We start from the raw sequence: 16,762 nt of genomic DNA on the forward strand, positions 1-16,762 counted from the left end.
TTTTCCCAAGTTCATAATGGTGTATGGAAATGTATTTTAGAAACTTGTCCAAACCTTTAAATCTTGCTAAGGTAACTGGTGTTGCCATATTCTCTGGCAACAAATTCCAGAGTTTAATTATACGTTGAGTGAAGAAATATTTTCTTAGATTTGTTTTAAATTTTAATTTTTAGTAGCGTCACTTTGTGTCCCCTAGTCCTTATATTTTTGGAAAAAGTAAACAGGTGATTCACAGTAACCAAAATTGCAACAAGGATTCCTGTGTTGTCAGCATAATACAGTCTGGCTACCACTTTTAAGGTTTCTTACTCTTCTGGCAGACAGGCCTCTGCCATGGTCTCAATTGCTTCACCCTTATACATGACAATTCCTCCCTTAAGGTCCTAAGGCTTCTAATACCAGGTACTTTCAATCCCCAAGCAATGGGAGGCCACTTAGCCATCTATCCCCCCTTCAATCTGTTCAGAACTCTGCTGCATGTCTTATATTCCGCCTGAACCGATATACTCATATCACCCCTCTTCTCAGGTCACTTCACTGGCTTCCAATCAGATACCGCATACAGTTCAAGCTTCTCCTTCTTACCTACAAATGCACTCAGTCTGCAGCCCCTCATTACCTCTCTACCCTCATTTCCCCTTACGTTCCCGCCCGTAACCTCCGCTCACAGGACAAATCCCTCCTCTCAGTACCCTTCTCCACCACCGCCAACTTTAGGCTCTGCTCATTCTGCCTCGCCTCACCCTATGCTTGGAATCAACTTCCTGAGCCCTTACGCCAAGCCCCCTCCCTACCCATCTTCAAATCCTTGCTCAAAGCCCACCTCTTCAATGTTGCTTTCGGCACCTAACCTTTATACCTTTCAGGAAATCTAGACTGCCCCTATTTGACTGTACATATGTCCTTTAGATTGTAAGCTCCTTTGAGCAGGGACTGTCCTTCTATGTTAAATTGTACAGCGCTGCGTAATCCTAGTAGCGCTATAGAAATGTCAAGTAGTAGTAGTATAGTAGTAGTAGTATATGCTAGAACTCAGGGACATCACTTTTTTTTTTTTTTTTTTTTTGTAACTTTGAAAAGTTCCCTTAAAGAAGGAAGATTGACTATGCATACTGGACCTCAGATGTTCTACATGCATATTCTCATCCATCTATATTGCAAAGATACCTCTGGACCATTTTCCATATGGACCATCATCAGTACATGGTCTTCTCTTTGGTCTGTCAGCCTTAGGAGTATTTATGGAGTGCCTTATAGTTGTGGCTACACAGCTCTGCTACCAGGGTTACTTGGTGTTTCTGTATCTTGATAATTGGCTTCTTGTTGCCTCTGAGCTTAGCTTTAGTTCTCAGAGATGATCAACTGTTATAAAATGTAGGCTGCTTCTTCATTGACTTTGGGTAATCAGTGTGTTCTCTGAAGTAAGCAGGACATAATATCTTAGATGGTAGCAACATCGGCAGAGACGCTGCTCAGCCATCACTGCGTGAGACGAACAGTCTCTTTTCACCTGTAGCATAGAGTGAATGTCTTTGATCTCTTCTCAGCTCCTATCTTTGTTACATTTTTGGTAGGGTTTTGATGCATTTTCAAGTTCTTGTTTATAAGTGTTGTCAAGGAGCCAGGTTCCCTTTCTCTGAGTGCTTCTAGTTTTTTTTTTTTTGGGGGGGGGGGGGATTTCTTTATTTTTCTGCAGCTCACCGGGCCACCTCTTATTCCTCAGGTATCCTAGTCAGGTGGCCCTTTTATAACAGTCGAGTCATTTGATTTTGGCTCTGTCGTCTTCCCTGATGACTCAGAAAACTCCTAGTATTTTAAGAAAAGCTTCCGGTGTGGCAGGACCATGTCTCTTACAGATTCCCATAGCTAGTGCTTGTCATATCTGGGATCCAACCATAATTATTCTTGTAAACTGTGTTGACAGAGGGGCAAGAAGATGCATTCAGAGTTGTGAAAACAGTGCAAAAGGAAGCTGCATTGGACACTGGGAACACAGCATCAATAGCAACTACCAAGATTGAGGAAGATCCCATCCCAAGAACAAGTAAGGATTTGACAACATCTTCATGCTTGAGGCATGGATGTCAGGCAGAGGCCAAGAAGCATCTGTATTGGTCTCCATCGAATCATGGTGTTGAGAGCACAGGGGCATCAGCATCCTCAATATGAGAAGCATCTGCATTGAGAGGGCCACTCACTGTCCAGAGACTGGGAGTAGACTCATCAACCTCCATCGAGCTAGCACCAGGTAGTTGATTCAACCCCAATGTTTTCTGTGGATGTCCACACCAGTTGGCCCACAGCCCTTATTGATGGCTGACCTTGAGGGGTGGATCCAGGCAGTGCTTCAGGAGGGGGATGGAACACACCCTTACCTAACACAATGCTGACATGATGCTGAGGCATTGAGAGGTTTGATGTTGGGCCCCAACTCATGCAGCCCCAACTCATCCTGGAGGTCCATGCAATTTCTGTTGCCTGCCCATACATCAACAGCAGTGCATCAGCAGGCATCTGAGTCTGTACAGTTGAGACAGTGGCATTGTCTAGCCATTCGGGGGAGGAAGCTTCCTTGGGTCTCAGGATAGCCCCTGTTCCTCAGTGTACTCACCCAGAGCCCAGACAATAGTTCAGTAGACTGAGGCAAATAGAAACAGTCACCGAGGGAGGATGTTTTCTGAGTTTGATTTGGACTGGTCCTCAGAGTCTCAGGAGGAACCAGAGGTCTTCTTGGAGGAAAGGTTTCTTGGTGTATCTTCAGACCCTTTTGCTCCCCATGAAAGGAAAAAATCTCCTCCTGATTTTTGTAAGGGAAATGGCCAAGTCCATTCAGTTGGGTGTCAAGGATGAGCCTAGGACTGAAATATTGGACAGTCTTGACTTGGGACACCCTTCCAAAGGAAACCGTGACAGTCCCTGTGAACAGAATTATTTAGTTTATACAGATGAAATAGTTTGAAACACTACTCTCTGAGTTTATTTTTATTTATTTTATTTGTTAATTTATATACCATATCTTATTGCAACTGCAAAACAGAACTGTTTACATATGTATAAAAACAACTAGTGTATACAAGTAAACAAACATAGGAATTCCATTCATGACAGGAAAGCACAGCAAACCAGAATAAACTACATAATAAAATCAATACAAATTAAAAATCTAATATAGTTAAGCTACCCCTTTTTTTTTCTTTTTCTTTGTGACCTTATCTCTTATGCTAAGTTCTGTTCTACATAACTTGTAAAGAAGAAGGTTATTCACAAGAAGGCTGACTCTATAGAGTCCAGAGTACTCCAGTAACTGGTTGAGTGGAAGGTTAAATGTATCTCTCTGAGGAAAGGGATGTTACTAGCTGCGCATAGGCGACTTATAAAGTTTCAAGTTTTATTTAAGACTTGATGATATACTGCTATGGATAGAACCTGTCAAAGCAGTTTACATCACATCAACAAATATTGATGGAATAGAACTACAATAAAAATGAGAGTGAGAACAGGATATTGGGGAAAGGCTGTAGATACAAAGGTAAGAAAAAGGTAGTAAAGAGACCAACACTGCTATGCACCAAATTCTTAATTCAGTTAGGCCATAAAGGCCGCTCAAGGTCCAAAAGCATTAGTAAATAAATGAGTCTTAAGCTTAGACTTAAAAACAAGCATCGAATGTTCCAAGCGTAGATCAACCAGAATAGAATTCCAGAGCATGGGGCCCAATCCACTAAATATCTTGTTCAGAGGCTAACATGATGTGACGGTACCTGAAGGTTAAATTGGGATGAGTGGAGGACCCTGGAAGGAGCTGTAAAGTAGCCAGAGTTGCAATAGGTAGGAAGTAGCTTATAAGAGATTCAATATGATACTGGAAGCCAATGCTGTTCCTGCAAAAGGGGAGTAACATGGTCAAAGTGTCCAGCACTTCTGAGAGGGCGCATCACTGCATTCTGTACTAGTTGGAGATGGATGTCCTTCTGTCTTGCATCCTGAAACAAGGCATTGCAGTAATCTAGACTAGAGATGACCAGAATGTGAAGAGCCAAGTCTGAGCACAGCTGACAAATGCAATATAGCATGCTCAGCTTTCTGAGATGTGCTGTCCAGTGTTGCTTCTAGAACCCGCACTGACTCAGTGAGAGTGAACTACCTAGACTGGCAAGGCCAGAGTAGTTTAAGATGGTGCTTGTACATTTTTCAGTTTTGAGTTTGACTTCATCTTCACAGGCTCAATCAGCTATCTGATCATTTCTGATTTAAAGAAGTAATGGACCAGACATTGTTCGAGTGAATATGGGCCAAGATCTGAATATTGTCTGCATAAGTGAATACTGTTAGGCCAGGGGATTCAATAAAGAATAGTAGTGGAGAAAAAGACATTTAAAAAGTAAGGGAGCCAAAATTGAGCCCTGAGGAGCACCACATAATACAGTATACATAGAGGATCAAGAATCATGCCAATGAACTAAGACAGACCTATAAGCCAGATAAGATTGGAGCCATGCAAGAACCTTCTCTCGAATCCCAGCTTTATATAAATGATCTAGGAAGAGGGCATGATCCAACAGATTGAAGGCCACGGTAAGGTCCAAAGAAATCAGTACCATGATTTCATTCCGATCTTGGTGTTGAAGAACAAGTGTAATTAATTTTTTTTTCTCCTGCACCCTGATACTGTTTTTTGTTGGAGGAGAGGCTGCAAGTCAGAATAAAAGAACCTCAAGTGGAGCTGCCAAAATAGGAGTGCCCACCCTTCTTGCCACGCTGATTTAGATAAATGTGTAATCTGATAGGACGGTCGGAGAGAGGTAAGAAATGTTTTGGTTAGTAAGCCAAGTTTCTACTAGACAGGCCATGTCAAGAGACTGCTGGGTGATAAGGTCTTTGATAAGGAAATGTTCACCTCACAGAGAATGGACATTAGGCTGGCCAATCTTAATAGTGATGCTGTCTTGAAAGATAACAAGAGAATGGAGTAGAAGAGCATGAGATTGGAAAGAGCTGTCTTACCAGAGAGCATTGCCCTGAAAATATGCGGACAGGATGTTGGCCACAGAGTACTGAGATGGGCTGGAGGAAAGTCATAGAGAGATTGAAAATCACAAAGACAGGAAGCTACTACACTAAGATCCCAAAAAGGAAAATCGCACATAGCGCCCGGGGACTTCAAGTATTGCGTACTAAGGAGCACGTCCAACTCCTTGTGTGTGCTCCTTAGACATGCACCACAGTGAAATATTCCTCTTATTCAGTTTGTTACCAACATCACTTCCTAGAGGGGTGGAAAGTGGGGCCAAAGTTACTGTGTTCACAGCCTGCTTGGATCCAGGAGAAGGCACAACAGCGCCAAACTGAGTGCCCTTGGAATGGTCCCTCAAGTGAGTGAGTGAGTTAGAAACTGGTTGAGTGGAATTTGAACAAGGTGTACTGGTAAGTGAAGTTCACTCTTGAGGAATGTGATGTTGCTAGTGGGGTGCCACAAAGTTCAGTTCTTGGGCCAATTATTTAACATTTTTGTAAATGATATTGTGGAAGGGCTTGTCTGGTAAGGCTTGCCTCTTGGTGGATGATACCAAAATCTGCAGTAGGGTAGACACCCATGATGGTGTGGATAACATGAGGAAGGACATAGCAAAGCTTAAAGAATAGTCCAGAATTGGGAAGGCGGTAGAACGAGAGGACATGAAATGAGATTGAAGGGAGACAGACTCAAAAAAGATGTCAGGAAGTATTTTTTCATGGAGAGGGTGGTGGATGCTTGGAATGCCCTCCCGCGGGAGGTGGTGGAGATGAAAACGATAACGGAATTCAAACATGCGTGGGATGTGCATAAAGGAATCCTGTGCAGTAGGAATGGATCCTCAGAAGCTTAGCCAAAATTGGGTGGCGGAGCAGGTGGGGGAAGAGAGGTTGGTAGTTGGGAGGCGAGGATAGTGGAGGGCAGACTTATACGGTCTGTGCCAGAGCCGGAGATGGGAGGCGGGACTGGTGGTTGGGAGGCGGGAAATACTGCTGGGCAGACTTGTACAGTCTGTGCCCTGAAAAAGGCAGGTACAAATCAAGGTAAGGTATACGCATATGAGTTTATCTTGTTGGGCAGACTGGATGGACCATGCAGGTCTTTTTCTGCCGTCATCTACTATGTAATTTGGCAGCTAAGATTTAAAACTAAAAAATACAGGGTCATGCATTTGGGATGCAAAAATCTGAGGGAGTGGTACAGTTTATGGGGTGAAGTAATTCTGTGCACGAAAGAGGAGCGGGACTTGGGTGTGATCATATGTGATGATCTTAAGGTGGCCAAATGTGTAGAAAAGGTGACGGCAAAAGCTAGTACATAAGTAATGCCACACTGGGAAAAGACCAAGGGTCCATCGAGCCCAGCATCCTGTCCACGACAGTGGCCAATCCAGGCCAAGGGCACCTGGCAAGCTTCCCAAACGTACAAACATTCTATACATGTTATTCCTGGAATTGTGGATTTTTCCCAAGTCCATTTAGTAGCGGTTTATGGACTTGTCCTTTAGGAAACTGTCTAACCTCTTTTTAAACTCTGCCAAGCTAACCGCCTTCACCACGTTGTCCAGCAACGAATTCTAGAGTTTAATTACGCGTTGGGTGAAGAAATATTTTCTCCGGTTTGTTTTAAATTTACTACACTGTAGTTTCATCGCATGCCCCCACTAGTCCTAGTATTTTTGGAAAGCATGAACAGACGCTTCACATCCACTTGTTCCGCTCCACTCATTATTTTATATACCTCTATCATGTCTCCCCTCAACCGTCTCTTCTCCAAGCTGAAAAGCCGTAGCCTCCTTAGTCTTTCTTCATAGGGAAGTCGTCCCATCCCCGCTATCATTTTGGTTGCCCTTCGCTGCACCTTTTCCAATTCCACTATATCTTTCTTGAAATGCGGTGACCAGAATTGAACACAATACTCAAGGTGCGGTCGCACCATGGAATGATATAACGGCATTATAACATCCTCACACCTGTTTTCCATACCTTTCCTAATACCCAACATTCCATTCGCTTTCCAAGCCGCAACAGCACACTGAGCAGAAGGTTTCAGTGTATTATCGACGACGACACCCAGATCCCTTTCTTGGTCCGTAACTCCTAACGTGGAACCTTGCATGACGTAGCTATAATTTGGGTTCTTTTTTCCCACATGCATCACCTTGCACTTGCTCACATTAAATGTCATCTGCCATCTAGCCGCCCAGTCTCCCAGTCTTGTAAGGTCCTTCTGTAATTTTCCACAATTCTGTCGCGAGTTAACGACTTAGATTTGGGAGAAGTTGAAAGTTATAGATAAACGTGCTGTTGAACTGGCTCGTAATCTATCACTGTTGAATTCCCTACATATGCAGAAAGAAGCCTGGAATCATGTTACACAGGCAATCATTGTGAACTGCTTACAAGCAGGCAAGCTCTGTTAAGGATGTGGAGTGGGACGAACCAGATGCAGCTGTTGAAAACGCATCAGATGAAGAGGTTATTGACATCCCAGCCGGTGTTACTGAAGAGGAGTTCCATCGCTACGTAGCTGTTGATTGCAATCTACAAACAGCTGAAGACAGCACTGATGTCGAGATATGCACCTACACACAGGCAACAACGGCTGATGATGGAACAGATGAAGAAATCAGCAGCAAGGCACATGATGACGAAATTCAACAACCTCCTCCTGTCACTTTTGCAAGAGCGCTGGAGAGTCTCAGCACTGTGCGGGCCTATCTGGAGGCCACTGGATGTCAGTGCTATGACAGTTTTTACAGTCTGGCAGACGTAGTCTATGGAACTCACAGACCCAAGAGTGTACAGAGGACTATGATTACTTCAAGCCAGCCTAATATGTCAGTTAACTGAGACTGTATACTGTACGTGTAAGCCGCATTGAGCCTGCCATGAGTGGGAAAACGCGGGGTACAAATGTAACAAAAATAAAATAAATAAACAGTACTGTACATATGTTTATCAGATGTCAAGCTTCTTTGGGTCACAACAGTTAAGTGCACGCTCTGGTTAACTGCATGCATTTCTTTGGTCCCAGACCCGGGAACTTTGTAAAACTGGTGGTCCTTGAAGCACACACACTCTTGGCGCATGAGCAGAAAAGTATTCTAGGGTCTGTTTATTATGGTGCACTAGCGTTTTTAGCCTTTGCACAAAATTAGTGTGCACTATGTAGGCGCCAATAGGAATCTTGTGGGAGCCTACACAGTGTGCGCTAAAGACGCTAACGTGCCTCTAATGTGGCTTAGTAAACAGGGCCCCTAGTCTTTATCAAAAATACTGAAATCTTGTTCTGCTCAGTGTTGGATGTAATCACCTGGTGCACTTATCTGATGAGCTGGTGTCTTCAAAGAATGACTGGTAAAGATAACTTTACATTACTTAACATTGTTTTATTATTAAGAATAGTATTTTGTTTTCTACAACTGAGCAAACTGTTGTAGGCTGATGAAGAAACAGTGCAAAAACTATGCAGTATTAATCATATGGTAACTTGTAGTACTACAGTGTGAAACTTTAACTCAAATTGTTTAAGCTTTTGATTAAATAGAACTGTTTTCAGTTATACATATTTTTATTTTAGTTAAATCCTTCAAAGCTAGAAAAAAATGAAGACGTAAACACTAACTTATTACACCTGCTGAGCATCCTTTCAGAACTGGTAGAGAAGATATTTATGGCTGCAGAGATACTGCCTCCGTAAGTTGCTACTTTCCTGCTTTTTGAAAATAGCAGTTTGTAAAATATGTAATGTCATGAGCACTTACAGATCTTAAACTTGCAACAGGACTAAATTACTGGAAAGGTAGCAATATTGTTGCTGTTTGGACCTAAGCTTTGTCACAGGGGAAATACATATGGTTTCACATTCTATTTTATTATGCCAGAATATTACACAAAAAAGAAGCATCCATAAAATATTTTTATTTAAACCAACCTAAAAAAAATGACTAGAACAAGGAGGGCATATTAAGTAACTTGATAGTATTTCATAAATAGATTGCTTTTTCAGATAGAGTAATTGGTATCATAGACCTGTAGGCTCTTTAGTTAATATGAAAGTGGTGTTAATACAGTATTCATACTTATATGAAACTATCATTTTCAGGAAATATTGAAATGCATAATTGTATGACAAAAAGTGTATATTTTACTGCACCTCTTCGTGACGCACTTTTATTGCAAGACCATAGCTACCATTTAGTGAACCCAGCAGAAAGCCGGGGGCCACTCTGATGGTAGAGGCTATTTCCTTTATCCAGATATGCAATCACAGAAAGAACTGTCCTGATTGGCAGTCAAAGTGCGCCCCCGCCCCCCAATCTTCCACACCGGGCACCAGATCAATGCAGTAGAAAGAAAGTAGTAGCACAGGGTCTTGTAGTCAGTGCAATAAGACATTGTACCGGGGGGGGGGGGGGGGGGGGGGGGGGGGAGGGCACTAGCCTTCAAGGTCCTCACTGCAATTTTGTGTTTCTGTTTTAGGCCTTAAGGTGGCAGCATGGGAAATGAGGGAAAATAATGGACATGGAGCAGATGAAAAGAATAAGAGGTAGAAGAGGAAATCAGGGGACATGCTCGCTATGGGGAAGGTGGAAAAGGAGATCGGGAGACAGGAATAGAAGAGATGTTGGACTTAGATTTGGGAGCAGTTGAAAGCTATAGATAGAAGCAGTATAAAAAGGAAGCTTGAACCATGGATAGTGAGAAGGAGGATGAAATTTGAGTGGATTGAGAGGCAAAAAAATAATAAATGGAGAAAGCTGAGCTTGAAAGATCAGTCGGATGAATATAGGTGAGGAAGTGAAGACAGGAGCAGAGAGCAAAGAGGATAGAAGAAAGAAGAACAAAAGACTGTGACAATATGATCGGAAAAATAAAATCACTAGACAGAAAAAATAAATGTATTTTCCTATTAGTGACTACAACGTCTGTTTTGAGAATTGACATCTGCTAGCTTTATATTTCATATAGTACAGCAACTTACAACCAAAATGGAAGTTTTTTTGTTTATTATTTTAACTGAATTTTTCCTTGATCATATTGATAATAAAGTGTGGAGGAAAAGACTTCAGTGTATTATCAGTACCTTATTAGCCATATGATAGTTTAAAGGATTAATGATTCAGTCCCATGAAGAGTCTGAAAAACCTACACCTCCTTTATTTTCTTTTATCTTCTGTTTAAAAGGTTACAAATCCTCATCAAAATTTCAGCACCATATATAATGTCTTTTCACATAAATGCTTCCTCAGGAGCTACCAAACCTTTTCTGCCAGCGCTAAGTTTTCTCAATCTAAACACTCAAAATATATATTTTTGACTGTTTAGATTGAGAAAACTTAGTACTGGCAGAAAAGTTTTGGTGACTCCTGAGGAAACATTTATGTGAAATGGAAAGGCTCCATAGAGCCATGCTGATAAAAAAGCTAAGTTTCTGCTACAGTTAAGTCTATTATATGGACACGTATAGTGTTGAAATTTTGATAAGGATTTGAAATCTTTCAAACAGAAGATAAAACAGAAAAACAATTAAAAATAATTAAAAGAGGGAGGAAGTGACGTCAGCCCCTGGAGATGGCTGCCTAATTGCAGAGCTCCGTCCACTCCAGGACAATTCTCAGCGCTTCCCCGATAAAACGAAGTGAAAAACCCCTCAAACACATCAATCGCGGAAGCGATGGCAGCGAAGAAAAAATTGGCCAAATTTAAATTCGCGTCTGAGGCCCCGAATGCAAGCAAAGCAGCAGGTTCCCGGGCGGTAACACGAGGGACCAAGATGGCGGCTGAGGATTATGACTCGGAGCCAGACCTCGAGGAGAACGCGACTAGCGATACTGTGATCAGTAAGCAAGATTTTGTACGCTGGTTCAAAGAACTCAAAACGGAGTTGGTAACAACGAGACGCAGTATCGGAGCTGCGAGAAGAGATGCGGGAGATCGGGAACAGGCTGGCAGAGACGGAGGAAAAGGCGGAGGCCTTAACGGAAGAGGTGAGAGAGCTACAGAAGTCCCTAAAAGCAGAGAAGCAAACAACAAAGGAGATGGAGGCAATATTGGAAGACCTATAAAATCGCACACGACGATGCAACCTGCGCTTTAAGGGAGTACCAGAGGAAGACCAATTTAAAGACGCAGTACAAACAGTTAAAGAATTCTGCACATTCCTGTTCCAGCAAGACAGTAGCTCTAGCGAGGCCGTGGAAATGGAGACTGTGGAAATAGAAAGGGCACATAGAAGTTTACGCCCGCAGAGAGGTGGAACACCGAGAGACATAATAGCTTGTTTCCACAAATTCCCAATTAAAGAGGCAATATGGCGGAAAGCGAGATCCATGGGAGTAGTCGAGTGGAAAACAGGGAAAATTACAGTATTTCAGGATTTGGCGCGAAAAACATTGCAAAGGCGCAGAGATTTTAAAGAAGTCACGAGCTATTTACAGAAAGCAGGGCTGCGGTACCGGTGGTTGCACCCGTTTGGAATACAAATAACAGCTGGTAATATCACCCGGAGGCTACACTCGCATGTGGGGGCCTGGAAAGTACTGAGTGCAATGGGATGTACAGACCTCCCGAAAGAGGCGGCTGGGACACAGCAGCAGCAACAACGAAGCCCAGACAGAAAGGAGCAGAATGGCTGGCAGAAGGTGCAGGGGCGGCGGGAGCGCCTTTCGCAGTGTGCGGAGAGACAGGACCTTGAGACTGAAGATGGAACCTGAACAGTATAGAGTGCGGACTTTCAGGACATAATTTTGGTTAGAGGGAAAGCTGGAAGGGGAAGGAAGGGGGGAACAATTGTGACACTGGTATGAGGGGAAAATGTTTAGAGTGGAAAATTGAGGGGGAGTGCTGATTAGAGATTGTTTTCACTTTAAAGGCTGCTTGGCCCGGATCTGGGGGGGATTCACTTCCTTAAGGGCAAACTGGCTGGAGAGGGTGGCAGCCAGTTACGGGACAGGCCCATTGGGGGGGAGGGGGGGTTCCGGGGAGGGGCGGGAGGGGGGTTAAAGGTGGGATCGTGGAATATAAATGGTTTAAACTGCCCAAAAAAGAGAAGTATTATCTTTAGAGAACTGCGCAGAATGAAATGGGACATTGCTATGTTACAAGAAACCCATGTTAGGACACAGGACACACCATTAATTTTGAATAAGGGTATAGGAGAAGGCTTTACATTGGCTGATCCCAGAGGGAATAAAACAGGAGGTTTGGTCATTTACGTGAAAGAACACTTGCAATTTGTTAAAGAGGCCATCTATAAAGATGGAGAGGGAAGATGTATTGCAATTAAGGGGAAGACTAATAGTGGTCCGCTCACATTAATAAATGTTTATGCCCCTAATGTAGGTCAGGGAAAGTTTTATGAACATATCAGAGCAGAATTGACGAACTTTGTAGAAGGCAGGGTCATTTTGGGGGGGGACTTTAACTTCCCGGTTGATGAAATGGATCATTCCAAAGGACGGATGGGAGGGGGAGGGAATAGTAGACGCCTACTACTAAAACTGATGAGGGAACTAGATCTAATTGATGTGTGGCGACTCCACCATCCAGCCCAAAAAACATTCACTCACTATTCACATGCCCAAAGCTCTTACTCAAGGATTGATGCGATTTGGTGTAGTAGGGAGCTATGGAGAGTGGTGAATAATGCAGAAATTGAAAGTATACATGCATCTGATCACGCCCCAGTATGGATATCATTGGGAGGTATGGGCCACCGAGTTGATGGACAGGTCTGGCGGCTTAATGAGACCTTATTGGATCAGGAGGGGGATTGTCAGGAGATTCGAACAGCGATTAAAGAATATTTAGAAATCAATGACAACAGGGAGGTGAGGGCGGGGACCTTATGGGATGCCTTAAAGGCGGTGATCAGGGGACACCTTATTCGAAAGGGAACATATCAGAAAAGGACACGGGAACAGCATGAAATGGAGGTGCGTAGAGAATTGGTGAGGCAAGAAGCCAGGCACCAACGGGAAGGGGGCACACAACAGTTACAGGAACTCCTTAGGTGGAGATCAGAATTGCAAACTATACAGATGAAAAAGATGGAATTTCAGAGACGCTTGATACAACAGCGATTCTTTGAATTTAGCAACAGGGCGGGAAGCATGCTCGCTAGGAGGCTGCGTGAGAAAAGGGTGAAAAACACAATTGTTAAAATAAAAGGAGCAAAAGATGCATTGTTTTATAGGGATGAAGACATTAGAGAGCAATTTGTGAAATACTATACAAAATTGTATACTAAAGGAAAAGAACACCAGAAAGAGGTACTACAAGAATATTTGCAGGATTTAGAATTGCAGAGGATTACACCAGAGCAAAGGGAGGTACTGGAAGCCCCGATTGACTTACAAGAAGTACTGTCTGTCATAAAAGGCCTAAAGGGAGGGAAATCACCTGGTTTAGATGGGTACACGGCAAAATTTTATAAGGTTTTCCAGCAGGAGTTAGGGCTGTTATTGGGCGGGGTATAATAGAACATACATAAAGGCTGCGTGAGAAAAGGGTGAAAAACACAATTGTTAAAATAAAAGGAGCAAAAGATGCAATGTTTTATAGGGATGAAGACATTAGAGAGCAATTTGTGAAATACTATACAAAATTGTATACTAAAGGAAAAGAACACCAGAAAGAGGTACTACAAGAATATTTGCAGGATTTAGAATTGCAGAGGATTACACCAGAGCAAAGGGAGGTACTGGAAGCCCCGATTGACTTACAAGAAGTACTGTCTGTCATAAAAGGCCTAAAGGGAGGGAAATCACCTGGTTTAGATGGGTACAACGGCAAAAATTTTATAAGGTTTTCCAGCAGGAGTTAGGGCTGTTATTGGTGAGATTGGGAATGCTTGCTTTGTAGAGGGCAATCCGCCACTTAGTATGCGAGAAGCAGGGATCTCAGTATTGTTAAAACCTGGCCGAGACCCAACAGTGTGCGGATCCTACAGACCAATCTCCCTTATTAATATAGATGTTAAGATTCTAGCTAAAATTATGGCTGAGAGGTTGAAGGAGATACTTCCCACCCTGATACATGAGGACCAATCAGGCTTCATAGCACGACGACAGGTAGCAGACAACATTAGACGCACCCTAAATCTCACCTGGGGGGCACAGAAAAGGGGTGACTCCATTGCACTCCTCACGGTCGACGCTGAGAAAGATAGAGTGGGTAGAGAAACTTAGATTGATGGCTGCTATGGAAAAGTTGACAGATAGACGCAAGGGGCGCTATAATCCTAATGCAGAGAAATGGGAACATTTGGAAAAGTTTTTTCTTTCTGGTTGAAGGGGAAATTTAATGAGGAGGGTGGGATAAAACCAAAGAAATAAGAGAAGGGGGTGGGGGGGGGGAGGGGAAGGGGGTAAGGGGGGGAGAAAAAGAGGTGTGTGAAAATGTTCGTATATTTATAAGTTGAATTGTTGAAGGAACCTGAGGTTCTGGAATGTTGTAAACCTGTTCGATCAATAAAATTTTATAAATGAAAAAAAAAAAAAATAATTAAAAGAGGTGGAAGTTTTTCAGACTCATGATGGGAATGAATCGGTAATCCTTTAAACTGTCATATGGCTAATAAGGTACTGATAATACACTGGAGTCTTTTCCTCCATGCTTTTCTTTAATAAATACAAATATCAAGGAAAATATTCAGTTAAAATAATATACATAAAGCCTGCCATTTTGGTGGTAAGTAATTACTGAGGCAAGCTATTAGCTATAGACATCTGCAGGCATAGTAAAGGAAGAAATTTATTAATTTTTTGTAAATTCTGCTCTTACAAATTTTTAGGCGGGGTATAATAGAACATACATAAAGGCTGCGTGAGAAAAGGGTGAAAAACACAATTGTTAAAATAAAAGGAGCAAAAGATGCAATGTTTTATAGGGATGAAGACATTAGAGAGCAATTTGTGAAATACTATACAAAATTGTATACTAAAGGAAAAGAACACCAGAAAGAGGTACTACAAGAATATTTGCAGGATTTAGAATTGCAGAGGATTACACCAGAGCAAAGGGAGGTACTGGAAGCCCCGATTGACTTACAAGAAGTACTGTCTGTCATAAAAGGCCTAAAGGGAGGGAAATCACCTGGTTTAGATGGGTACACGGCAAAATTTTATAAGGTTTTCCAGCAGGAGTTAGGGCTGTTATTGGTGAGGATTGGGAATGCTTGCTTTGTAGAGGGCAATCCGCCACTTAGTATGCGAGAAGCAGGGATCTCAGTATTGTTAAAACCTGGCCGAGACCCAACAGTGTGCGGATCCTACAGACCAATCTCCCTTATTAATATAGATGTTAAGATTCTAGCTAAAATTATGCTGAGAGGTTGAAGGAGATACTTCCCACCCTGATACATGAGGACCAATCAGGCTTCATAGCACGACGACAGGTAGCAGACAACATTAGACGCACCCTAAATCTCACCTGGGGGGCACAGAAAAGGGGTGACTCCATTGCACTCCTCACGGTCGACGCTGAGAAAGCGTTTGATCGGGTCGAATGGGAGTATTTATGGGAAGTAATGCTGGAGATGGGATTGGGAAGTGTTTTCGTGGGATGGGTAAAAGGCCTATACTTCACTCCGGTGGCGAAGATTAAAGTAAATGGGGGCTGGTCAAGTCAATTTGCTATTCAAAGGGGAACTAGGCAGGGGTGCCCCTTATCCCCACTACTATTTGCGATCTCGATAGAGCCGTTGGCCCAAAGAATTAGAGAATTAAGGGATGTTAAAGGGGTTAGGATGGGGGGGAAGGATCACAAAATAGCATTATTTGCAGATAACATCTTATTCTATGTGGGAGCACCATTGCTGACATTACCTATAATTGTGAGGGAATTAGATGCATTTGGAGCATTGTCGGGATTCAAAGTAAATTTCGACAAATCTGAAATAATGGGAATAACAATATCAGAACATGAAAAAGAACAAATGGGAAGACATTTTGCATTCCGGGTAGTAACCACTAGTTTTAAATACTTGGGTATTTGGATTCCATGTGACTTAGCCTATTTGTGTTGAACTATGTTCCCCTGATCAGAGAAATACGAAAGGACCTAAATAGATGGAAGATGAGCTGGCTGTCATGGTGGGGCAGGATAGCAGCCATAAAGATGAACATTTTACCTAGATTGCTGTTTTTGTTCCAAACCCTACCAATCCCAGTCCCAAAGGGGGAGCTTCAAAAGATACAAACAGAGCTGGGGGGGTTTGTGTGGGGAGGGCAGCGAGCTAGACTATCCCGGAGGACCCTATGGAGGGCGGTGGAGCAAGGAGGGAGAGGTATGCCAAATATTTTTTGGTATTACTGGGCAGCTCAACTGAAACAAATTGGTGTTTGGAGCAAAGTGGATCTGTCACCTATCACAAGGTTGGAACAGATTTTTGTTCAGGGGGGGCGGCTTGATGCCCTTCTATGGGGTTCTACCCCAGAAGTTAATTATAGGAAGATGGCATTAAACCCTTTTGTTTCACATCTTCTTACGCTGTGGGCAATGCTCAAGAAAAGGTTACGGGGAACACAGCACAGATCTACTTATGCTTGGATTACCCAGGAACCTGGATTTCCAGGAGGGAGGGATGGTAGGATATTTTCCACATGGTTCCAAAAGGGCTTGATTAGATTCCGGGATTTCCTAGACAATGGTTCAATTAGAAATTTTACGGACCTTAGAAGGGAATATGACTTGCCTGAGACGGACGTGTATGCATACCTTCAAGTGAAAGATTATATTATAA

General features: G+C 42.8%; 1 protein-coding gene across 3 annotated transcripts in view; it reads left to right on the forward strand.

Annotated features, from left to right (window-relative positions):
- The window catches only part of RASA1 (RAS p21 protein activator 1), a 385,986-nt gene that overhangs the window by 227,046 nt on the left and 142,178 nt on the right, over positions 1 to 16,762 (forward strand). For 2 of the 3 annotated variants that reach the window (XM_030193361.1, XM_030193362.1), the window contains exon 19: positions 8,597 to 8,712. In XM_030193361.1, the coding sequence (XP_030049221.1) occupies positions 8,597 to 8,712 (116 nt within the window). Of the gene's footprint in view, positions 1 to 8,596; positions 8,717 to 16,762 lie in introns of all 3 variants that reach the window. The other variant, XM_030193363.1, reaches the window with a different exon arrangement.

This window comes from Microcaecilia unicolor, chromosome 2 (assembly GCF_901765095.1).
Source record: "Microcaecilia unicolor chromosome 2, aMicUni1.1, whole genome shotgun sequence".
In the NCBI taxonomy this organism is placed as follows: Eukaryota; Metazoa; Chordata; class Amphibia; order Gymnophiona; family Siphonopidae; genus Microcaecilia; species Microcaecilia unicolor.